General features: G+C 38.2%; 1 protein-coding gene across 1 annotated transcript; it reads right to left on the bottom strand.

The window, feature by feature from the left end:
• Window positions 1–461: 461 nt before the first annotated feature.
• On the bottom strand, window positions 462–23,708 carry LOC112049470 (protein glass). Its single transcript, XM_024087350.2, has 10 exons — window positions 23,541–23,708; window positions 15,464–15,636; window positions 14,775–14,974; window positions 10,109–10,226; window positions 8,039–8,173; window positions 6,977–7,372; window positions 5,802–6,019; window positions 5,513–5,596; window positions 4,607–4,711; window positions 462–4,290 (listed from the first exon to the last, which is right to left on the bottom strand). The coding sequence occupies exons 2-10, from the start codon at window positions 15,581–15,583 to the stop codon at window positions 4,218–4,220; spliced, it is 1,449 nt and encodes a 482-aa protein (XP_023943118.1). The 5' UTR covers window positions 15,584–15,636; window positions 23,541–23,708; the 3' UTR covers window positions 462–4,217.
• Between the last annotated feature and the right edge of the window lie 3,482 nt (window positions 23,709–27,190).

The raw sequence follows: 27,190 nt of genomic DNA, 5'->3' as shown, positions 1-27,190 counted from the left end.
GTTTCTATTCTGAGATATATTCTATATCTGTGGTTAATAATGGAATTTTCGGGTTATAATTTGCTACTCACCGATCAGAAGCTTTCAATTTGTCACCTATACAAGATGATGGAACTTTACTCTCCTTCATCATCATCATTATCAACCCATAGATATTCGGCTCATTACTGAGCTCGAGTCTCTTCAGAATGAGAGAGGTTAGGCCAATAGATCACCACGCTGGCAGACCAATGTGGATTGGCAGACTTCACATACGCAGAGAATTAAGAAAATTCTCTGGTTTTGCCGGTTTCCTCACGATGTTTTCCTTCACCGTTTGAGACACGTGATATTTAATTTCTTAAAATGCACACAACTGGAAAGTTGGAGGTGCATGCCCCGGACCGGGTTCGAACTTACGCCCTCTGAATCAGAGGCAGAGGTCATATTCACTGTGCTATCACGGCACTTACATATACAGGTAATAAAACAATTTTTTTATACATAATAATTGTTTATTTTTTATGTATCTAGATTATAAATTTTACAATTCTTTATAAACATTCTTCTTATTCTATAATACTGAACCAAACTAATTTTTAATATCTTTTGAACATAGATTATAAATGTAGTAAAGAGGTCGTTGCTTCAGAGACTTATGTAATTATTTATTATAGATTTTAAAGTGATGAGTTTTTTATTATCCTAATTTTATATTAAGATAGAGTGAAATGGTAATGATTTTAATAATGACTACAGTAGGTACATTACTGCGTATTATTCTTTTATAAAGAGTGTTTTAATCTATTAACTGTCAAAAATATACTACAGTATATACCAGTAGCGAAGGCTGAAATTTTGTAATTAGTAACCCGATCATGTGTTTTTTAGAAATGCGCGTGTCGGCACGGGTGAATCATTCGATCGGTCGGTTAGTGTCGTCACGAGACGAGTTAGTACGAAATGATCCTTGAGTTAGGTAGGGAGTAGTGGGAGACCGCTCGGGCGGCCTAGCTCGTTCTTGTCGTGACGTTCGATCCGTCCACATCTTTGGTTGGATAATCCTTCATGGATTATTTTGGTATAGGCGGGGAGAATGTCTTGAGTGAAGAAGGGGAGTGCTAATTAGTTTTAAACAACATCTTTAAACCTACATCCTTCGGTCACAAGTCTTAAACAAAATCCTCTGCCATTCGAGGGTTTATTGGTAAGATTCTTGGTGGGAATTGTTAGACCTGACAGACTTTCATTCATTAATAGTGTTTTGCCCTTTAATTCCATTTCTGATGTCAAGCCGTTTCCGACACGCGCAAGCGTTTATTTTTAAGATTGTAGAAATGCTGTGGTAATGTTATTGGTGCACCTTTTTCGAGCGTAATTATAAAATAATTTATAATTATGAATATGTACGAGTATGGATTTTTAAAAGGTATACCGCTAGGAATCGGGTTGTTTAGACTCTTCGCTGCTGGTATATACCTACCTACTTAATGAAAAATTCGGTACAGTAACAATATTCTTGTCATAAATCTCTGAAAGGGTGCGCTAAGCTAAAATTCAATTCAGGTGACTAGACTGATGTAATAAATACATTTAAACCTAAATATTTACAAACAGTCCAGTTAGTGGAGGTGTTGTTACATTGCAAGTTAGTTACATTACATCATATACCTAATAAGTTTCTGTATTTGACGGGTTTTTTTTAGAGATAGCGCCTTAAGTCAGCCATTGACGGTCAATTATTCTCACGTTTCTGCAGCGCAAACGGCAGCAAAGACGTTTCATAAGTCGAGCCGTCATGCAAGCAGCGACCAATACACGATCAGTTATAGTCGTGGGTGCTACAGATAAGCAAGAATAATAGATCGTCAATGGCGTGCATTAGACGTATTAGCCACGAAATATGAGTGACTAGAGCGAGTCTTCAAGAGAGAATCAGAAAAGCAAAAGAAAGCAGCAGTTTTGTACTTTATATAGGTACCTAATAAGTATGGGAAACTGGGTGTTCTTACCCTATTTTTACCTTTCCTTATTTGAGGTATCTTGGAAGAAGTTTATAAACTTCAGAGTTAAGTCGTAATCATTATCAACCCATATTCGGCTCACTGCTGAGCTCGAGTCTCCTCTCAGAATGAGAGGGGTTAGGCCAATAGTCCACCACGCTGGCCCAATGCGGATTGGCAGACTTCACACACGCAGAGAATTAAGAAATTTCTCTGGTATGCAGGTTTCCTCACGATGTTTTCCTTCACCGATTGAGACACGTGATATTTAATTTCTTAAAATGCACACAACTGAAAAGTTGGAGGTGCATGCCCACACCCTCCGGAATTGAAGGCAGAAGTCGGAGATTACGCATTTGAGCCGTTTGCCTTAAAAAGTTATGAAAATTTAATAAAAGTTTTTACACTTTGTTATAAAAAATAATAACAACGCAAAATACGCATCAATTGTTGATTTGCAAAATTAATAAAATTATCAAACCTATATTGAAAGTATCATAATTTAATTTTAAATTAAAAAAAATAAGTATGACGCACGCTTCCACTAACTGGACTAAAAAACACTTTTATGTTCATAATATTATTTACAATACTAAGTATATACCTACACTGTATTTTTTTTTACAAAATCTTGAAGCAGTTATTTACCTATATTCTACAAACCGTCGAATGACAAAGTTTTAACGAATTTCTCGGAAATTCGAAAACGTTATTAAATTAGGTAATATCTATTATCTTGCATCGAATAATAATTATATAATATAGCCTACTTAATGAAAGAGGCAGGGCACAGCAAGTGGCTAAAGCAAAGTGGGCTGTCTCTAGGGTTGCCAACTTTTTTTACAAGAAATAAAGTATATTTTGGTCTGTGAAGGTTATTAAACAGTATTTTAGAAAAACGAACATTATGTTATTTATTTACTGTTTTCAATACATAATTTTTAGAGCTTCTTGCACTTACTAATTTACAATGTTTTTTAAAACTTCATAGGTACGCCTCATCACAATTATAACTGAAATTAAAATAAATGAGACGCTCATTTTTATTAAATTGATAGATGGTCTATTTCTATCCTTCCGCCACATAGCAATAATTACTGAAAAAATATAATAATGTGCCTGCATTTTGATGCTGAAAACAATATTTTGTATACTAAATTTTTGTTCAACAGTAAAAAGTTTATTTAAGTGAAAAACAGTATAATACTGTTTAAAACAGTATAGTTGGCAACCCTAGCTGTCTCCCACATGTTCACGGTAGTCTTAGATCCGGCATTCCTGAATCTATACTCTCATCTGTTATTCATTAGTATTAATGCTATAAAATAAATGATAGAATATGTTCACAGTGACACGTTGCAAATAGGTTGCCTAGTTAAATTGCGACCAAACATATTTTTCATACAAAATTTAGGGAACCATGAACTAGATCAAAGGCAAGCTAATATTTAGATTAATCATATAATGAGCTTTCGTTTGACATATTAGACGATTACATAATTTATGAGGGTATATAAATAACATTACTTAACTGTTTATATCTGACAACCCCACAGTTGCAGTGTGAACGCAGGCAACCTTTACTTTTTCTATTCTTTTTGACACCTATTCTATTAATTACTATACATTTTTTTTAAATTAACCAATGAGGGAAGGAAATTAAAAAAAAATAATACTGTTCGGCTGCAATTTATCTAGAAAACCTATGTGCAATTTGTCAATGTGAATATTTTTTGTTATTTATTTTTTATTTATCTCAAATATATTTTAACAGATGAAGGTGTATATTTCTTACGCCGGCTCTCGTACCAGTTTAGAGGACCTAAAGTAACGTGTCCAAAACAATCGGAATAAATATTTTTCATCGCAGTCCCACACCACAAAGCAACCCAGTTTTTTAATGTTTTTAATGGAACGAAGTTCCTCATCGCGTGTTGCGAAAGGGGGCTAGACGGAAAAAATTAAGACCAAACAGTTGTAACGACACTTTTTGCTGTAGGTCCCCTGTTTCAAGGGAGACTTGAACCTGGGGGGGGTCTAGTCTCCGAGACCACCACAAAAGACCCCTAACCCCAGAAGACCCCAACCGCAAAAGACCCCCGACTTTCCGCGACGAAACATCGTTACATCCTGGTGTCCCTTAACACCTCTCAAGTTGTTTTTTTTTCAGACTATAGGTAAGTGAGTAAACTGCGCAGAATCAGTAGAGTAGCGCAAAGCGCATTGCTACATGTGTCAGGCGAGCATGCCGCCCGCTATGTTGCCGTGCACACGCATGTGCCTGTTCAAATTACCCGACTGTGAGAACCTGAAAGAGAAACAATCAAATTTAAACAACCTCTTCATTGATAACTTTAATGCTAGTCATTGACGAGACAAGTATACCCACGTTTACTTTTTTCCGCCAGCTTTCCATCTCCAGGGTGAGAATTTAAACTGAAGAAAGAGAAACTCAAAAAAGAATGTTCCAAAATGGTTCAAGCGTGTTATCGGGGAGCACACAAAACGATAGCAAAATTGAAAATAAGTTAATGGTTAAGTAACATAAGTTAATGGGTCATTTTTTATAATACATTCATGAAAAATAGTTCGTTGTAGTTGTCATAGCTAAAAGAGTAACATACCTGAGTAGACACAGTTTGCATTGATAAGGTTTTTCCCCGGAATGTATTCGCAAATGTTTGGTCAGTGTTGAGCTGTCAGAGAACGCCTTCTTGCAGGAGCGACATCTAATAACAAAACTTCCATCAATTCCAATATAAATAAAATCGGTACGACCGTTTTATTTATTTATTTATATAAAGCACGCCAACAATACACATATTAAACGTTAAAACATAAGATAACACATATTAAAGAGTTCTGATATGCATATAAACAATAGGCGCACATAACATTTATATAATTATATGTCAACACTTAACTAATTATTTAGTTATTAGTTTTATATTTTAAGTCGCTAATTATCAGGTTATTTAATTCATACGTAAATTTTAAATATTGTGGTCATCGCGACGGCGATTTACAATATGAAAATTGGTAGGTATTTTATGCCCATAAGCATTGTGGTTGCACATTTCTCTTATTTACTTTGTAAAAAGTTGAAATATCAAGTTTGTAAATAGCTAGTACACGCCACGCGGTTTTACCCCTAAATACCCCTGTGAAAATACAGGGATAAAACATAGCCAACGTTCATTACGGATAATAAATAATTTTAATAGTGAATGAATTTTTCAAATCGGTAGTTTCAAAGCCTATTCAATGAAAACAAACAATTACATCTGTCCTTTTTAATAGTAGTATAGATTAAATTCAATATAATTTTACTTGTCGCCAAGCTTAAGATACATTGGCGCCCAATGTGGGACCAGAAAAAACTTCAGACCAGAATACATATGAGTATGTAGACTAATTACTATGAGTTTTATATGATCCCATTATGTTTTTATGTGACGTCAATGAACTTTCATTTCATTAATTCATTATATTTATTTTAAATTACATTTCCATTATATAAAAAAGCTTACTGGTAAGGTCGCTCCCCGGAATGCGTTCTCATGTGCGTCGTTACGCTGGAGCTTTGGCTAAACCGACGATCACATATTGGACATCTGCAAGAACAAAGAAACTATACTTAAAGCAATAACCTAAACAATAATGACACTGGATTGTCATTATTGGGAATATTCACACACGACTACAGCCGTATACACATTTGGAACAAGATGTTTCTCAAAGCCATGTTTTTGACACTTTAAGTCCACCAAAATAGATGGGAGCAGCATAGTTAGTCTGAAGTTGTATACTTGTACATACCTAAAAGGTTTCTGCCCCGTGTGTGTTCTCACATGGGCTGTGAGATTAGCTGCCTGGGAGAAGCTCTTATTGCAATCTCCACATCGGTAGGGTCTTTCACCGGAGTGCGTGCGGAGATGTGTCTTCAGCGTGCTCGGCCTGGCGTACGTTTTGCCACAAATACGACAGAGATTTGGCTTCTGCTCATCGTCCTCTGAACAACCGCTTAGAGCTCCGACCTGGGAAGTGGGTGGTGGTTTCTTTATTTTTTTCAAGATAGACTCGCGTTAAACCAAGATTTCACCTAGTGGCTAGTGTAAATATAGTCTGCGATGTCACGTTTATGTAGAAGATTACAAGTTATAGGACTTAGGAAACACAGATTGGGAAGGGTATTCCAAATACTAGCCATATGAAACGAAGACACAAAGCATATTGTAGGCAGCAGTAGCGTAGGCTGAAATTTTGTAATAGGTAACCCGGTGTTTTTAGTCATGCGCTCAGGCGTTTATTGTACCTACAGATTGTAGAAATATTGTGGATGAATAATTATAAATGTGTACGAGTATGTATGGATTTTTAAAAGGTAAGCCGCCAGGAATCTGGTTGTTTAGAGCTCGCTGCTGGTACGTAGGTACGTTTTCTAGAGACATCAACAGCATTTGGTTTTGTTAGTGTCACTTCACTTGTTTAAAACACATCAGAATTTTAAAAGACCAATAATAAACGTATTAAATGAAATGGAAACGTAGATAGACTGCTGGCCTTATGCACAAATTTAAAGTAGCTCAGCGAGCCACAGAGAGGGCTATGTGAGGAGACTCTCTGAAGGATAAAATCCGGAATGAGGAAGTCCGTAGGAGAAGTAAATTAATCGACGTAGCCCAAAGGATTAGTAAACTGTAATCGGTCATATCGATCGCAGAATAGATTGCCGTTTGGGGTTGACGTGTTCTGGAGTGGAGACCACGTACCAGCAAGCGCAGTGTAGGACACCCTCCAGCCAGAGTGTCCGAAGACATCAAGAAGGTAGTGAGAAGTGATTGGACGAGGAAGGCGGAGGATCGTGTGGTGGCGCGCTCTAGGCAAGGCCCTATGCCCAGCTATGCACATACAGAATGATGGTGAAATAAAACTAACTCTTCTACCTAGATACTAGCTCCTTAATACGTATAAAAATAAGACAGAATAGTTACCTGAACCTTTCCCGACGCGTTCACGCAGGCAGAGTAGCCGAATTCCTGATGCATTTGCCCCTGATGATTCAATATATACCCATTCCCCATCTGATCCTTCTGTTCCTGCATGTACATCTTCGATGGGGACCTTTTCAACATCGGACCCAAATTTTTCTGATTGGAAAAGTTGGGTTTTTGTTGGAACAAGTAATTTGGGTTGGGTTTTTGGGTGTTCTGTAATTGTAATGGTTTAAAAGTGGAAGTTGCGGTTATCAAGGGGTCGGATTGGTTAGGAGCTCGGAAGTCTGCTGTGAAGGAGTAGGTGGCGGCGGGGTATGAAGGGGGGATGACATTCTGTGTTTGGGGGTAGACGACGTTCACTGAAGGGGCCGAGGCGTTTTGATTCCATTGGACCTGCGACAAAATTAATAAATGGTTATTGTTTGAAAGTATCCATCATTTCATAAATTCCACATTGCAAATACTGGTTATTTATAATTGTTAGGCACAGACTAATCAATAATAGGTAGATATAGCTTACGGAACGCAACGCTGTCGTAGCCGCTCCAAATATAAAATTCCAAAACGAATACATTCTTGAGTTAGTACGACAAGAAGTGTCGCATGAGTAACTGTCAATATTACTTAAGAAAAATGGTGTCTTATGTTTTTAAATATTTTAAAATCTGATCACAAAAACTAAAGAAATAAGATGAAGTATTTTTTTTATTGGTAATTATTGATTATTATATTAATTTAGTGTTAAATTTTGAAATACAAATGATGAAAAAAGTTGTGGTCAACAACGAACGTTATTTGAACAAATAGTACCTAAATATCGTCTGCAATGTCGAGTTGTGTGTTCAGGAAGTATAAAAACTATATATACATTAAAACATAACGGAATTAAAGTTGCATAGTGCATGTGTGCGTTCAGTGTTGTAGCTTATTATTTGGATTACTTTTTGCGGTGATTTTGTAGGGGCGTAACCGATCTATAGTATAAAATTATGATTGCCGGGGGCTATACTATATGAAAAATCGATTCTTAAGGAGTTAACTCCAGAAATGTTTACTTACCTGCGAGCACAGCTGCTCGGGCGGGCAGCCATGCATGGTCATGTTCATGGAGACGTTCACGCTCATGGTGGGGAAGAGCGGCGCGCCGCCATAGTGCTCGTAGTACGGGTAGCCGCCGCTGCCGTTCACCACCATCTGGACATGCATGGCTGATAACATTCGCAACCATTTCGGAAACATGGCTGATAACATTCGCAACCATTTCGGAAACATGGCTGATAACATTCGCAACCATTTTGGAAACATGGTAACATAAAACGGAGGTCTTGGGTTCGATCCCCGGCTGGTCTGATTGTCATTTTCTTAATTGGTCCATGTCTGGCTGGCTGGAGGCTTCAGCCGCGGTTAGTTACCACCCTACTGACGAAGATGTACCGCCAAGCGATTTAGCGTTCCGGTACGATGTCGTGTAGAAACCAAAAATGGGTGTGGATTTTCATCCTTCTCCTAACAAATTAGCCCGCTTCCATCTTAGACTGCATCATCACTTACCAAAGTTTGTAGTCAAGGGCTAATTTGTAAATAATAAAAAAAAAATCATGGCTGATAACATTCGCAACCATTTTGGAATCATGGCAGATAACATTCGCAACCATATTGGAAACATGGCTGATAACATTCGCAACCATTTTGGAATCATGGCTGATAACTTTCGCAACCATATTGGAAACATGGCTGATAACATTCACAACCATTTTGGAAACACACACAACAACAAACCCAAATTAATTATTGAACACTAGAAAGACCGCAGCGGTCAAAGGTATATTTTTAAAGCAAAAAATATACCGACTTTTTCATTTAATAATCAATAATCAATTATTGTACTTGACGGAGGAGCGATGTCCGTGGCTCAGCTGAAATCAATATCTTCTCTTTTTAGTTGCAACTGATAAGATTTTCATCCTACTCCATCAGGCGAGATCGTAGTCAAGGTCTAACTTGTAAAGAAATAAAAAAAAAGTAAAAGAAAATGCCGGTTTTTCTAGTGTTAAGCGAAGTTTACGAAATATCGAAAACCGCTTGAAGGCAAGGAGCTTCTTCATAATTCATAGACGTCTAAGAACGTCATCAAGGAGGATGAAAATCCCTTGCAGTTTCTACACGACATCGTACCAGAACGCTAAATCGCTTGGCGATAAACCTTTACCGGTAGGGTGTTAACTAGCCACGACCGAAGCCTTTCACCAGCCAGACCTGGACCAATTAAGAAAACCTTGGCCCAGCCGGAAATCGAACCCAGGACCACCGTCTTTTAAATCCACCGCGCATACCACTGCGCTACGGAAGTCGTCCAGTGTTTATTAAAGTAAGCCTACTAGAAATAAATGAATTTTGATTTTGATTATAGTATAGATAGATATAGATAGCGTAAAAAGGTATCAGCAATTTGAATATATTTCAAAAACCATTTTATAAAGGCTTACTATCGTCTAAGTATACGTTAAGCCGTGATAGTCCTGTGGATATGACTTCTGCCTCCGATTCCGGAGGGTGTGGGTTCGAATCCGGACCAGGGCATGCACATCAAACTTTTCATTTGTGTGCATTTTAAGAAATTAAATAATACGTGTCTCAGGAAAACATCGTGAGGAAACCTGCATACCAGAGAATTTTCTTAATTATGTGCGTGTGTGAAGTCTGCCAATCCGCATTGGGCCAGCGTGGTGGACTATTGGCATAATCCATTCTGAGAGGAAACTCGAGCTCAGCAGTGAGCCATATATGGGTTGATAATGATGACGATACGCTAAGTAATACCTAGGTATTTACTACAATACCTACTTCAGTAATATCTACTTACAGTATAAATTACCCAATAGACATTATAATCAATGAAAAGTCAATATTACTTAACGAAAGCACCAAAATACTTCATAAGTATTCCTATAGAATATTCCTACTAATTCCAATATTAATTACAAGCATTTCATAACCACCCCTTATACCTATTTCACCCTAACGTCGTACCTATTTCACCCCAAGTACCCCAAGCTAGCAATACAAGCTGTGAAACTATATTCGTCTTTGTCGCACGTGGTGTAAACTGTGGGGGAGGGAGAGAGATACCTGCGGGTGCACGGTGTCGGCCGCGCAGTCTCCGTGGACGACGGCATGCTTCAATGAGAGGAGGACGTCCGCCGCCTCCCCCCCGCCGCGCTCCCTGCATTCCCCCCCGTTGTTTCTGCTGAAAGGAATATCGGTACTGAAAATTGGGAAGCCATTTTCAAATGCAAACTATAAAGGAATAAACTCTTTGGTTGCGCTTTTGTGCGGGAACTTGAGTCTTAACAAGCACCGTGGTGAAGCCGGTGACATCCATAAATAAAAACAAACGTCTCTTTGATATTCCGCATAAAGGTACAAACTTTTTTCGTAATTTGTATTTGAAAATTCAACACTAACAACAAAGTATATAAAATCTACTAGCTGACGCCGCGGTTTCACCCGCGTGGATCTCGTTCCCGTAGGAGTACGGGGATAATAGCCTATAGCCTTTCTCGATAAATGGGCTATCTAACACTGAAAGAATTTTTCAAATCGGACCAGTAATTCCTGAAAATAGCGCGTTCAATCAAACAAACAAACGAACTCTTCAGCTTTATACTATATTAGTATAGATATATACAGGGTGCTCGGGAGTATTTCCCATAACTTACAGGTGTAAGTTATGGGTGTAAGTGACTAATATTTTTTTAACTAAAAATAAAATCTTTTTATATTTTCATACAAAGTAATTCAAATTATTCCGACTATCCATTTAACACACATGTATCGGTTCGAATTCGGTCCGGGGTATGCAACTCCAACTTTACAGTAATTTATTTTAAAATATCGCGTGTCTCAAACGGTGAAAGAAAAACATCGTGAAGAAACCTGCATACCAGAGAATTTTCTTAATTCTCTGCGTGTGTGAAGTCTGCCAAACTGCAGTGGGCCAGCGTGGTGAACAATTGGCCTAACCCCTCTCATTCTGAGAGGAGAGTCGAGCTCAGCAGTGAGCCGAACATGGGTTGATAACGATGTAACATACGCCTTTATCTATCCTTGCATTTTAATATAGATACGTAAAACTTGGCTACGTCATAATTATAAGGGCGCGTATAAGGGACACAATTTAAGAGCTATTTACAAAAGAAATATGTTTAATCCGAAAATATTCATTTTAGAACACATGTTTCTTAGACATTTTAAATTATTTTTCTCTAAAGAATATAACCCTCGAGTTATGGGAAACACTCCCGAGCATCCTGTATAAAACAAAGTCGGGTTTGTTACAACACTTATAACTCCAGATCTGATGAACCAATTTTCATGGTTTATGATTCGTTGGATTTGTCTCCGCCCCGAATAGCAGAATACATCTTTATAACAATGAAAGATGAATCATTTTCCCTAAATGTTCCTTTGTCAAACATTTATTGTCCATCCTGTCAAATACTGTAATGATTGTCATTTATGCGTGTGTTCAGAAATAATGACAAATGATTAACATTTACGCATGCGTTCAATACCATACCAAGTGTAAGTAGAAAAGTTTCGGGAAGGCAAAACAGTAGGCTACTGGCCTGCTGTACAAAACTCAGAAGATGTTTTGCAAATAAAAATGTGATTGGAGTTTCTAGGCAGTTTAGATGCCTAGAAACTCCAATCACATTTTTATTTGTTAAAATAATCTCGTAATTGTAATATTTTTATAAAACAAAATTGTATTTTTATCACGTCACCGCAAACGCCAATCATAAACTGTGACGTCATTCTATTGATTGATGTTAGTGTAGGAGTAGGGTAGCGTAGGGTAGAGGTAGGGGTACGGAAGAAGCGCACATAAGTCCAAGAGAAGCTTGACCGGGTCCGCTAATCAATAATTACCAATAAAAAAATCCTCCATCTTACTTCTTTAGTTTTTGTGAACAGTTCTAAAAATATTTAAAAACATAAGACACCCTTTTTCTTTAATAACATTGAAAAGACTGATGCGACGCTTCGCGTCGTACTGACTTGAGAATGTATTCGTTTTTGAATTTTGTATTTGGAGCGGCTACGACACCGTCGCGTTTTTTTTTTATTCTTTACAAGTTAGCCCTTGATTACAATCTCACCTGATAGTAAGTGATGATGCAATCTAAGATGGAAGCGGGCTAACTTGTTAGGAGGAGGATGAAAATTCACACCCCTTTCGGTTTCTACACGACATCGTACCGGAACGCTAAATCGCTTGGCGGTATGTCTTTGTCGGTAGGGTGGTAACTAGCCACGGCCGAAGCCTCCCACCAGCCAAACGGTACGTCTTTTAATTAAAAAGTGTCAATTATAAGCTAAAAAAGTTTCTTTACAAAGATTTTATACTAGTTACACAGATTAAAAAGATAGAGCGCACGAAACGGCGCTTTTTGACAACCTCTGTGGCTCAGTGGCATGCGTGGTGGATTTACAAGACGGAGGTCCTAAGTTCGATCCCCGGATAGGCCGATTGAGGTTTTCTTAATTGATCCAGGTCTGACTGGTGGTGCTTCGACCGTGGCTAGTTACCCTACCGGAAAAGACGTACCGCCAAGCTATTTAGCGTTCCGGTACGATGCCGTGCAGAAACCGAAAGGAGTGTGGATTTTCATCCTCCTCCCAACAAGTTAGCCCGCTTCCATCTTAGATTAATATTAATTATTAATAATAGTTTGGCCAGAACATTTGTCGGTAGCCTTAATTCGCAATATACTTTTTAATGTAAATAAAAGTATAAAACACTTTTTATTCATTAAACAGATGGGTGAAGTTCGTTATTAATTCGGGTCTTCTATTACTACTAGCTGACGCCCGCGAGGTTCCCATTTCTGTAAGAATACGGGGATAATATACCTACAGCCTATAACCTTCCTCGATAAATGGCCCATCTAACACTGGAAGAAATTTTCAAATCGGACCAGTAGTTCCTGAGATTAGCGCGTTCAACCAAAGAACCTGTTCAAGTTTATAATATTAGTATAGATTAGAAGAAAAAAAGGCTTAATAATATTAGAATTGTTTCCAGTAAAAGTTGTCGCCTCGTAGCTAATTCATAGCGTAGAATACTACGGCTACGTACATTCGTAGCACGTAGCTTGACTCGATAATCTATTGAACAAAGCTATTTCCAATTTATTGCGTCACTGGTTAGACACAGTTCACATTACTTGATTGTGGCAATTGATAATTGGGAAAATTGTGGCATCCGGCCAAAGTGGCGCAGTGGTATGCGCGGTGGATTTACAAAACGGAGGTCCTGGGTTCGATCCCCGGCTGGGCAGATTGAGATTTTCTTAATTTGTCCATGTCTGGCTGGTGGGAGGCTCCGGCCGTGGTACCACCCTACCGGCAAAGACGTACCGCCAAGCGATTTAGCGTTCCGGTACGATGCCGTGTAGAAACCGAAAGGGGTGTGGATTTTCATCCTCCTCCATCACTTACCATCAGATGAGATTGTAGTCAAGGGCTAACTTGTAAAGAATAAAAAAAAAAACTTTTATGTCAACCTTAACTACGATAAATCCCGGAATTGATTTTAACTGAGAACTCATATGATGGTTTTGAATATCAAGTGACGGCTTGTTATCACATTATCATACTATTTATTACTGTTATTATCACTATTTTTTTTTCTCTTATTTATTTATTAGTCATTTTTTTTTAATTTTTAATAATGTTGATATAAAAATAAAATACAAAACACTATTAAAAGTGTGTGCCCAAGCAACCGGTGGTCAGGGCTCCAGAGTGAGGAACCTCCTCACAATACGCGCCGTCTCAAAAATTCCTTCATTCAAGAATTCAAGAAAGAAGAAGAAGAAAGCCTTCTGTATCCAACTCTTGATTCATTTAATTGAAAGTTTCTTATGATGTTGGTCGAAGCTTTTGCTATAAGACCATTGACTGAAACAACTATCGGAACAATAATAGTTGATTCAACATTCCACATGGCGATAATCTCGTGAGCGAGGTCTAAGTATTATCTATTTTCTATCACTAATATAAAGGTGAAATATTTGTGTGTATATTTGTTACTCCAAGAATAGATAAAATAAGGAATGAGTATATAAGAGGAAGTCTGAAGGTGGCGCCAGTGACAGAAAAATTGAGGAGTAGAAGGTTTGCTTGGTATGGACATGTAATGCGTAGGGAGGAAAGTCATATTACTAGAAAAATGTTGAATGTGCAAGTGGAAGGTCATAAGAGGAGAGGAAGGCCAAAGAAGAGATGGTTGGATTGTGTGAAAGAGGAGTGGATGATGAGTTGACGAGTAATAGAGACGAATGGAAAAGATTGACATAATTTTCCGACCCCACTTAAGTGGGATAAGGGTAAGGAGATGATGATGATTTGTTACTCCTTCACATCAGAACTGAACTGATATGGCTAAAATTTCGAATGACGATTAAATGCATCCTAAATAAACAAATCCATACCTACCTCTTATTACTCAACTCTTATCCCGGCAAAAACCACGTTTATTGCAGGATTTTCGAATTTCACGTTGACTCGCCTAGCGCGTCCGCTAGATATGTAAGCGAACTCACTTGTATCCTGGGCACGGCGAGAAGGGGAACAGAGACGGCAGAGGGTCCAGCTCGAGCGGTGGCAGGGAGAAGGAACCCATGTCCTCGGCAGGCCAGCTCGGCTCGCTCACGTCGCCCAGCGCCACATCGCACGGCGCGACGAACTCGAATAAAGCGTTTGCTCATAGATACGTAAGCGAACTCACTTGTATCCTGGGCACGGTGAGAAGGGGAACAGAGACGGCAGAGGGTCCAGCTCGAGCGGTGGCAGGGAGAAGGAGCCCATGTCCTCGGCAGGCCAGCTCGGCTCGCTCACGTCGCCCAGCGCTACATCGCACGGCGCGATGGACTCGCTTAGCGCGTTGAGCTCGTCTCCGTTATCTGGGCAGCAGTTCTCGGTTTCTTGCTGCAAAATAGATGTAAAGTTAGGTCCTTGGTGAGCTCAGACCACTTATTGTATAGGACCTGCCGCGCTAGCTACTTTTCTGTCAAAGTATATGATCAACGATCTAATGCGATTATAAAAACTGTCTCTATAGAATCGATGTAAAATAGTTATGATCGTGTTCGTCGGTTAAAGAGCTCCGTAAAAATACCTTTTTGTGTAATTGAAATGTGTAAAAAACGGGTAAGAACTTCTAGTTAAGTATAAGATATATACAAAATCAAAGCTCGTTTTCAACAGAAAATGACAGACAATTTTGTTAGTGACTATGAGTGCGATAGGTTATTTTTTATTGCGACAGGGGAGGTTATTTTTAGTCCGTGCAAGTCGGAGATGCCCTGCCGACTATCCGGCAGAAGTCCGGAGGGATTTTTTTCCTCCCCGACAAAAAAAAAAAAAGAAAAGGCACACTGAACTATAAAAGGCAAAGCGGCCCGTGGTTGAGCTCACCTGGCAGCAGTCCCCCGGCAGGTCTCGCAGCTGCTCGCACGCGCAGGGCTGCAGCGGGTCGCAGCACAGCCCGTGGCAGCAGCCCAGGAACTGCGGGTTGTTGGGCACGTAGCAGTCCATGGCGCAGGCTGCCGCGCAGGGGCGGGATCACAGCTTCCGCCGCTTGCCCATGCCTGTGGGATGGGGGCCCCTCCTATCTCAGTGGGATGGTCTTATGCAAATGCTACATATTATTTTTACTATATATATCTAAGCGAAGACTGAAACTTTCTCGAAGGTCCGTGATATCCCAGTAAGATACGTGATAGCCTAGTGGATATTACCTCTGCCTCCAATTTCGGAAGGTGTGGGTTCAAATCCGGTTCGGGGCATGCACCTTTAACTTTTCTGTTGTGTGCATTTTATGAAATTAAATATCACGTGTCTCAAACGGTGAAGGACAACATCGTGAGGAAACCTGCATACCAGAGAATTTTCTTAATTCTCTGTGTGTGTGAAGTCTGCCAATCCGCATTGGGCCAGCGTGGTGGACTATTGGCCTAACCCCTCTCATTCTGAGAGGAGACTCGTGCTCAGCAGTGAGCCGAATATGGGTTTGATAACGATATAACCCGTTCACATGTTTTTTAGTCTGAATGTGTTTTTGACTGAGTATGTTAAATTATGTACGTCCATATCGTGGATTTTTAAAAGGTAACCCGATAGGAATCGGGTGTTAGAAACCATCTCCCCTGATATCTACTCTGATATCAATCTAACCAAGAAACTGCTAGAATACAGCATTCGTTAATGGACTCACTCCTTCTGATGACACATAAACTCTAACTAACAGACGAATGGCTCAATGTCGTATGACAGATTGCCGAGTAAGGAAAAAAAAACTCATATCTCAAAAGAAGATGGACGATTTTTCATAAATTTCTAATTTATTTTTAGGTGATTTTGATTTATTGTAAAACTAACCGATGCCCCATGATTCACCCGCATAGCTCCCGTTCTCGTTAAAATACGGGGATAAAGTATAGCCTATGACACTCACAAATAATGTGGTTTTATACTGGTAAAAAAAAATCAAAATTAATTCAGTAAGTTCCAGTAAGTATCCAAACCAAATTTGGCTCTAGTATACTTACATTTCGTCGTATTTTTATATTTTTAATTTTTATTCAGTTTGAATAAAAAAAAATTCAAAATACATATTATATCTCTATGCCCTATTAAAAAATTCGAAACATTGATCAAAAAGAGACTACTTTTTGGTAGATTTGCATACACATACACATTTGTAAACACTAAGTTTAGGTTAGGTTACTAGTTACTAGTAATTTAAATATGATTGTATTTTTATTAATTGATTATGAAACACGGCTAAAACTCACGTGATATTACAAGAAGACGAGTCTAATGAAAATGACATTAATGAACCGTCGAAGAGTGTAACGGAACCTTCACTCCCCATCACTCAACCCCTCTCCCAGCGCGCGATGCGTGCAGCAGCGCGTCGCGTAGCCGCTTCGCAGTTTGGATCGTGCCGCGATGGAACCAGCTCATGACTAAGGACCCCGTATGGGTTCGAAACTAGTCGGGCATACTCCGACCTTATATCATGAGTTTTAGCCGTGTTTCATAATCAATTAATATGAATAACACTCACGATAGTTAAAATTCTAAAAAATGATTGTATTTAGTTGGTGTAAATAATTGTAAACACTTGTTTGTATCAAAAGATAAGTAATATCCTATGTACCTACCTTACCTTCTTCAAGGTCACGTCAGTCGGGAGCATATTATTATTATTTGAGTATATTTAAAATATTATTATAAATTGTTGATTATATATAAAATATTTTACCTATCTAGATCGATTTTTGTTAAAATGGTTTTTAACTGCATAACGCGCTCCTATATCGAACCTCGCTGTTGGTAGCTATCCGATTTTAGATCGCTTTGTGTCTAACTTACATAATTAGTTTATGTAACTTTGTACATACACACTACCACGGCCTAGTGTAGTGGATAGTGACTAGTAATCTTGCTTCTCTAAGGCCGTGGGTTTGGTTCTAGGAAAATATTTGTAAGATATAAATTGTATGACGCGTGTTCCATGAATCTGCGACGTAGATAAGCCTTGTGTACCTGTGATTAGACCAGGCGCTGTGAGGATGTGAGTATGCAACAATCGTCTTCTCTCATAATGAAACGGGTTCTAGGATATCCACCACGCTGGCCCAACAGATTAGCAGACTTGACACACGTAGAGAATTAGGAATATGCTAATAGTAAAGCAATTTTGTAAAAATAACAGGATATCTGCAATAATTACTTTCTGAGCTATAAGGATTTAAAAGGTCAGATTTGCAGCACTGCCACGGATCCCTAAAAAACGCCCCATACAAAATGGCACGAATTAATAAATTTGATTTGAATTGATTTGATGATTTGATAAGGAAGCTAAAATTATATGAATTTTCATCTAATTATGATAAATGATTTTAAATAGGTTTGAAATTTTAGGTATAATCATGCCTATTTTGCCAACATCCAGACAATCTTTGCTTTTTACGTATAAATTAGTTAAAATTGCCATAGTCTCATAAAAATCAATATATTTAAACATAGTCATCATCCCCATTAGGAAAATTCTCAGTTAAGCAGGTTTCCTCACGAATAATTAATATATTTTTTGATACGTATCTTTTATTTTGAAATTCCTTAAATTCAATCAAGTATCAAAGCTTTCTGAAGCTGCCATAAGCTATGTATGTGTATTCTACCTGAGAAAACTAAAGAATCTACTAAACTAAAGAATCGGTTTAATGTTTACGAATATTAGAATTCCTAACTACACATATCGACAAAAATTGTTTTGTTATGCGATCGTGTACACCATTAGCCGACCCCGCGGCTTCACCTGCGTAGTTCCCGTTCCCGTGGGATCACGGGGATGAAATATATACTCACAAATAACGTGGTTTTCTATTGGTAAAAGAATGTTCGAAATCGTTTGCATAGGTCACCCAACCTCATAAACTTTGTCTCTCTATAATATTATTAAAGAAGACTAGCTCATTACCCGCAACCGCGTCCGCGTGTACCTAATTAAAAAAAAAAACCGCACAAATGCGAGTCGAACTCGCCCACCGAGGGTTCCGTACGTTGGGATCATAATAAATAGTTCAGGTATTGAATTGCGCAGTTTTTGTAGAGTTTTTCCCGAAATTCAGCTTTAAACATATAGACCCCCCCCCCCCTCCGTTTTTTTATTTAATTATAAATGTATGTATGTGTTTTAAGTTTTTTTTTGCAATAGTGGGCTACAACAATGTTACTTACACAAACATAGTTTCGATTCCCGTGAGAGTATCGAAATATGCGTTTTTTGCTTATTATGTTTTTTTACGTAAACTTAAAGTTCATGGGACTGTAGATCTAAGTATGCGGTTTAAATTTTAGCTTATAGTGCCTTTACGTAATTCCAATAGGGTTTTAAGTTTGACAGACAGACGGCCTCCATGGCGCAGTGGTACGCGCGGTGGATTTACAAGACGGAGGTCCAGGGTTAGATCCTCGGCAGGGTCGATTGAGGTTTTCTTAGTTGATCCAGGTCTGGCTAGTGGGAGACAGTCGTGGCTAGTTACCACCCTACTGATAAAGACGTACCGCCAAGCTATTTAGCGTTCCGGTACGATGTCGTGAAGAAACTGAAAGGGGTGTGTGTGTGTTTCTTCATACTCCTAACAAATTAGCCCGCTTCCATCTTAGACTGCATCATCACTTATATTCAGGTGAGATTGTATTCAAGGGCTAACTTGTAAAAAAAAACAAACAGATGGAAACAAAGTGATCTTATAAGGGTCCCGTTTTTCCTTTTGAGGAACGGAACCCAAAAAAGTAATGTAAGTTACTCCTTATAATATCAGCTATCTGCCAGTGAAAATTCCGTCAGTCGTTTCAGAGATTGCCTGAATAAACATACATACAGATAAAAATTTAAACATACGCCAATTGGATTAGGTTAAGGTATTTTTTGGTTTGCACCAAGAAACATTTCACCGCTTTTTCCTTTACTACATTATTTAATTATTAGGTTATTTTTAACCGACTTCCAAAAAGGAGGAGGTTCTACGTTCGGCTGTATGTATGTTTTTTTTTTTTTTTTTTTTTTTTTATGTATGTCCAGCGATAATTTCGTCATTTATAAACCGATTTTGAAAATTCTTTTTTTGTTTTGAAGGGTTTGGTTCCAGGGTGGTCCCATTTTTTTCATGTCAGGATCTGATGATGGCATCCTGGAGAAATCGAGGGGAACTTTCGAAAATTATAGAGACGGCTAGTGTGTTTGTTAGTGTTTCCATAAGGTATTTTAAACCACTACAATTTTATGAAGGTTTGGAGTTGGTCTGATGATGGAGCCGATACACAAACGATGGAACTCGTCATCGTTTTACAGCAGTTACCTTGTGTTTGGGCTTGATGAATTTGTATTGATGAGCACTTTCCACCTAGATGGGTTGTTACTGTGTTAAGGGTCTGGTGATGAAGAAGAAGGACAGTTAAGGGAACTCCTCGACGGTTCACAGTAGCTACCTCATGTTTTGACTTGATAATTTTGTATTGATGAGAACTTTCCACCTGGATAGGTTGTGACTGTATTAGGGGTCTGGTGACGAATATGAAGGAGAGTTAAGGGAACTCCTCGACGGTTCACAGTAGCTACCTTGTGTTTGGACTTGATAAATTTTATAGTGATGAGAACTTTCCAACCATATGGATTGTGACTGCATAGGGGGTCTGGTGATGAAGACGGGGGACAGTCACCATTCACGTTTTTCTCAATATTCATATTACGTGTGGATAAAGGGGCAGTGAAATTTTGTATATGAGTTAAGGTAGTATTATAAAATTAAAATTGGGATTATAGGACTTAGATACTTATTATAAGAAAATAACGTTTCATTTGTGTTCACACTCAGTAGGTGTGCTAACACTAAAAATTTAAAAATAAAAATTTTAATAAAAAAAATTCAACCGACTTCCAACTCGAAAATTAACCTAAACTAAAAAGCAAAAAATAACATCTTACCTATATGCTACCTTCTGATCAGTTTGAAGGCGGTGCCAATCCAGTGTCATGTTTTAATTAAAGCCGTTTCTGAAAGGACCACAGAAATTTTGTAATTTAAACGGCTTAAATTAAAACATCACTGGCTTGGCACCGCCTTCAAACTGATCAGAAGGTAGCATATAGGTAAGATGTTATTTTTTGCTTTTTAGTTTAGGTTAATTTTCGAGTTGGAAGTCGGTTGAATTTTTTTTATTAAAATTTTTATTAAGTTCTATAAAGCGGAATTAAAAAAAATTTAAAAAAAATTTAAAAAATCCCTCTCGTACACGAATCAAGATGGCCTAGCTCAATGGTTATTAATGGCCTAGTTAAATGGATATTAACTACAAACGTTTAGCTGGTATATTACTCTTAAAATAGCAATTGCTACTTAGCTGTTATAGTTATCCTTGTTATTTCATTATATAACCTGCTTTTGTGATTTTTTTCACGTATCCATAAACAACCGTTTAGCCGGTAGAGGGTGGGGACCCACGACCCACGCAGTGTCGTGCATTACATACATACTAAAATGCACTGCCTACCCTAAGAACTCAAACAAACCTATGTTATACCACAGAATACATAGTTGGACAACGAATTTTCCAATTTTTACTTATAGTGCATACCCTAGTTAAAAACCTTGTGCACGCTACTGGGTTAAAAAAGAGCCGTGATAGCCCAGTGGATATGACCTCTGCCTCCGATTCCGGAGGGTGTAGGTTCGAATCCGGTCCAGGGCATGCACCTCCAACTTTTCAGTTGTGTGCATTTTAAGAAATTAAATATCACGTGTCTCAAAACCTTGAAGGAAAAACATCGTGAGGAAACCTGCATACCAGAGAATTATCTTAATTCTCTGCGTGTGTGAAGTCTGCCAATCCGCGTTGGGCCAGCGTGGTGGACTATTGGCCTAAACCCTCTCATTCTGCGAGAAGACTCGAGCTCAGCAGTGAGCCGAATATGGGTTGATGACGACGCTACTGGGACCCAGTTGACTCTAACAAACTTTAGCTTTTAAAAGCTTCATATTGTACAAACGGATCCCTAAATCGAAAAATGTTGCTATATAGAAGACCTCTCATATCTTTCAAAGACCTATCTAATAACACACATTATTAAAAAACGAGTAAAAAAATTCATCCTCACTTTACATGTAGGGGAGGTACCTACCCTAAAAAAAATGTTTTTCAAAATTTTATTTTACGACTTTGTTCATATTTTTAATGTACTCGTAGTTACTACAGCCTCCTATTTGTAATAGTCTCTGGGCTAAACCGCGGACGGACGAACGGACAAACAGACAAGAAGAAACAATAATGGTTCCTTGTGGACTACGGAACCCTAAAACCACACACGCGAATAAACCTGTACCTACTTATAAAACAAAGTCGGGTAAGTCTTCTTCAGAAGGGTTCTGCATGTGGTGATGTACTCGTATAGTCTCAAAAAGGGTTTAATATGGAAAGGGTAAGGCTAAAATTAAATCGATATTTCCATGGAAATGAGGTGTACACGGGTGAAACCGCGGGGCGCTACTAGTGTCTGTAAGTTACAACCTTTCGAAATATCGAGTTTGAAATTCTTCAAAAGTCAACACAGTACTTAACACGCAATTTTTGCACAAATAATATTCTATATACTCCTTTTATGCTACTTTTTGTTTTGCGGGGCAATGCGGGGCACTGCTTACTAGCAGTGCCCCGCATTTTCCCAATCTTATAGCTACTGCTATAAGATTTAGCCGTTTAAAGCCGGATAGAGGAGTTCCTCAACGACAAACAGCAAAATCAGTCACAATTTTTGTACAAATCTACTATTAGCTGACGCCGCGCGGTTTCATCCGCGTGGTTCCCGTTCCCGTAGGTATATCGGGATAATATATAGCCTATAGCCTTCCTCGATAAATGGGCTGTCTTACACCGAAAAAAATTTTCAAATCAGACTAGTAGTTCCTGAGATTATCACGTTCAATCAAACAAATAAACAAACTCTTCAGCTTTATTATATTAGTATAGATAAAAAAACTTCTTGTATACAGGCTTTTCTCTTGTTGTCTTGATATTTCTATGGGTGTGAGATCTACGCGGGTGAAAACGCGCGACACTGCTAGTATCTATGCGATTATTGCTTTAGTTTCGTTATCAGCCCATATTCGGCTCACTGCTGAGCTCGAGTCTGCTCTCAAAATGAGAGGGGTTAGGCCAATAGTCCACCACACTGGCCCAATGTGGATTGGCAGACTTCACACACGCAGAGAATTAAGAAAATTCTCTGATATGCAGGTTTCCTCACGATGTATTCCTTCACCGTTTGAGACACGTGATATTTAATTTCTTAAAATGCACGCAACTGAAAAGTTGGAGCCTTTAGTTTGCGATTTATATTATTTGTTTGTATTATTGCCTTTGAAAGATCGAGGTTCGAGGAGGTTCCATAACAGTCAACATGAAAATCACCAGTAGTTTTTGTAGAAATAAAAACTCTACGTACTTATAATTTAAATATGAGGATAAATAATCCTCATTCTTTGATCATCAACATTCTTTGAAAAATATATCCTATATCTGATATTTATCGTCTAAAAATATATATTGTCTTTACTTTGCGATAGTATTATTGTTTTTTGATAGATGGAAGTCTACTTGCATAACAGCCAACATGAAAATCACCATTTCTTTTTGTAGAAATAAAAACTCTAAATGCGTTTTATTAATTCTGTATAGTGGATACGTATAATTTAAATATAAGAATTATATTTATACCTACTATACTAGGTACCTATCGTCTAAAAATATAGGTACCTGTCTTATTATTAACAAAAAGTTCATTAAATAAATCTTGTTTTGTTTAAGATTTTATTTATAGCTATCATCGTTCACTTTCACTTATTGATTTTGAATTTGTGTCGCGCGCACGCTAGATCCTATTTCAATTAAACAATTTATTTAATTACATAAAACAATACCTCACCTTTCTTAATAAACAATCCAAAATAATCCAATTTTCACGTACAATAATATGAAAACACATCACAAAATCACAGTTGCACAAAATAACATTATTCACTAATTAGATTATGGGCACACATGCGCTGTGGCAACATTTTTTAGTGTCCATTTTCGGACGATACTATCAACCCTGTCAGGCTGATGATGGTTACTAAACGACTATCAGTTAAGTGTAGTCGCCCGCCCCTAATTGGCTGTTTGTGTCTGTGTCAACCCCTCTGAAAAAAAAACATGACATATTGTACGCGGGAAAGCCGCTGTGAACGTATCAAGTTAATGGCGACCGGACGCGCGCGGAAGCATCCTTTTTGTGGTGAGAAACGTTTAGCTATCTGATCTCGTTTGCGATTAAACTATTAAAACATTTATACAGTGGATGGGTTTTCTTAAATTTATTTTTTAATGGAAAATATAGGCTACGTTTTCATAGATAAATATAATAAAACGACTTATGTTGCACCGGAAGAGAACTAAACTTTATTTGTCTTTAACACACTTTTTACACAGACACAAAATTACCGATTAAATACCGATTTTAACGGCCTCCGTGGCGCAGTGGTATGCGCGGTGGATTTACAAAACGGAGGTCCTGGGTTCGATCCCCGGCTGGGCAGATTGAGATTTTCTTAATTTGTCCAGTTTGGTGGGAGGCTTCGGCCGTGGCTAGTTACCACCCTACCGGCAAAGACGCACCGCCAAGCGATTTAGCGTTCCGGTACGATGCCGTGTAGAAACCGAAAGGGGTGTGGATTTTCATCCTCCTCCTAACAAGTTAGCCCGCTTCCATCTTAGATTGCATCATCACTTACCATCAGGTGAGATTGTAGTTAGGGGCTAACTTGTAAAGAATAAAAAAAAATATTAGTAATAGATAGATATTATAATAGATGTTGCTAGTTATAAATAATAAATATTATATCCCTCAAATAGATTATTTAGATATTAAATTATAATAATAAACTGTAACAATGAAAGTCAGACAAATATATAAAGCGATAGACAGACAAATAAAAATAAAAAAATTGAAAGAAAAACCTCCGAAAGTCATGAAACTATTAATTACACTCTCGATCAAGTCATCATTATTCTCTTTCAGTGGGCTTTCATTTGAGACCCCACTCGAGTATATTTGCAGACATTCGGTTACTCTTCCCCATTTTCAACCCCTACAACTTTTAAACGGCTCAACCGATTTTCATCAAACATATCTGAAAACACTCGCCCATAAGTCACCTTTCATCCAAAAAAAAAAGTAAATTGAAATCGCTTCACCCGTTCGGGAGTTTTGGTACCACAAAGAGACTGACAGACAGACAGACACATCAAACTTATACGTCACTTTTGCGTCGGGGTTAAAAAGCCTTTATTGCTCATTTGGTAGTTCATTCAGTTCAGTTCAAAAGTTCAGACCTGTGGTAGAGTCTTTAGAAACAGTCAAATTTGACGTTTCAAAAGTACTTATAAACTAAGCCTGCTCGAAATAAAAAGTAGTTTTTGACGGCCTCCGTGGCGCAGTGGTATGCGCAGTGGACTTACAAGACGGAGGTCCTGGGTTCGACCGATTGAGGTTTTCTTAATTGGTCCAGATCTGGCTGGTGGGAGGCTTTGGCCGTGTCGAGCACCCTACCGACAAAGACGTACCGCCAAGCGATTTAACGTTCCGGTACGATATCGTGTAGAACCCGAAAGGAGTGTGGATTTCATCCTCCTCCTAACAAGTTAGCCCGCTTCCATCTTAGATTGCATCATCACTTACCATCAGGTGAGATTGTAGTCAAGGGCTAACGTGTAAAGAATAAAAATAAAAAAACAAAGGTTATAAGATTATAAAACCTAGTACTTACTCACCTACAATATACCTAACGAAGTCGCGGGTTGAAGTTAGCGTTAGCCTAAAGTAACTATAACACACGGACGAAGTTGCAGGCTGAAGCTAGTTGAATACAAAAAATTGTTCCGTTTTGTCATTTGAAGTACGGACCCCTAAAATTCATTTACTATAGATTTCTACTTCGAGGTAGGTACCTGCTATACCGTACATTGAACTTGGATTAATATTACCTGTTATCAATGATGTTAAATACTGTTAGATGTGTTACTAAGAATGAGGCGCTCAAAAGAGGAAATTTCCACATCTCAATGTTAGTTGTGGTCAACAATGAGTCGTGTTGTGTGTTCAGGAAGTGTAAAAACTATTTATACATAAATAAATAATGGAATTAAAGACAAAATTGTCCATGTGTGCGCTCAGTGCTGTAGCCTATTATTCGGATCACTTTTTACACCGATTTATGTATGTATGTATTTATGGATGTAACCGATTTATAGTATAAAATTATCTTTGCCTGCATCGATCGTAGATCGTTAGATGGGCCTCAAAGCGTCGCGGAATTGTCATTGGTTTCGAACATTGAGTACGTCATCACTCGTAACACGTAATTCGTTGTGTTTTTACACTTCCAAAATGAACACGAAGGCATAAAAATAAAAAATAATTAAGGGATTAAAATTAAAAAAAAATGAGTAAACATTTTTTCAAGTCCACGTCCACTCACAGCATGTGCTTGTTACGTACTAAGATAAGATGTGCGTGCACGTCTTTGGCTAATGACATGACATAAAATTGTGCATTCTTATAATCTAACGATTTATATCGATATTTGCCTGTTATTACATTCCAACAAATATTACAATTTTGATGGTCAAACTTCCAAAAACCAGCGTATCTTCACTAACCCAAGTTGGCACGACTGCTGGGGTATCGTTTTGACACTGCCCCGGGTAGTATTGCACGGATATCGATTTCCCCGGGTGATAGGCCACCCAGGTAGCCGCGCCATGCGATGCGCACAGCCTTCCATATCTCACCATATGACGTGGGTTCCCATGGGAAAATACCTGCAATATACGGAAAATATGCACACCTTGCTAAATTTACCGTAAAATTGTAAATACCTACGTTAGATTATATTATTTTTTTCACATTATAATCTATCTCGCTAAATTGTGAAAAATAAACTGTCGAAAGATTGTGAAACTTACTGCTTATACACACTTTGCTATATTCACCGTAAAATTGTAAATACCTATACCGTTATATTATAATGTATCTCGCGAGATTGTAAACTGTCGTAAATTTTGTGAACAACAACATACTGCTTACAATTTAACGTGTTTTTTAATTTATCGATTGCAAAAAAAATACCTAACCTAAACTAGTCTAGCAAAATCGTTGATAACATTTCCCTGATATGCGGGCGACGGGCGGAAAGACTGCGCGGGTGTGAAATCGTGCGCGCGGGGAAGTGACGTGCAGTCGTGGGTTTCTCATTGATGGCTACACGCCCCCCGGCCCGCGCGCGACGTCGGGAGTGTTACGGACGAAGTTGACGAGGTATAATCTAACCATTGGTTTCTGAGTCACTCGAGCTCCGGTTTTTCGGAGTAAGTTTAGGGGTACGTACAATCTTCCGTCAGTTCAAAATTTAGCGAGATAGATTATAATCTAACAGTATTTATAATTTTACGGTGTCATATATACTAATCTATACTTAATATTAGAAAGAAGTAAAGTTTGTGGTGTTTAAGGGGATAACCGCAGTATCTAAAGAA

The sequence above is a fragment of the Bicyclus anynana genome, chromosome 24 (genome assembly GCF_947172395.1).
Source record: "Bicyclus anynana chromosome 24, ilBicAnyn1.1, whole genome shotgun sequence".
Classification (NCBI taxonomy): domain Eukaryota; kingdom Metazoa; phylum Arthropoda; class Insecta; order Lepidoptera; family Nymphalidae; genus Bicyclus; species Bicyclus anynana.
The sequence above is the reverse complement of the archived record's forward strand: the minus strand, read 5'-3'. Positions and strand labels throughout refer to the sequence as shown.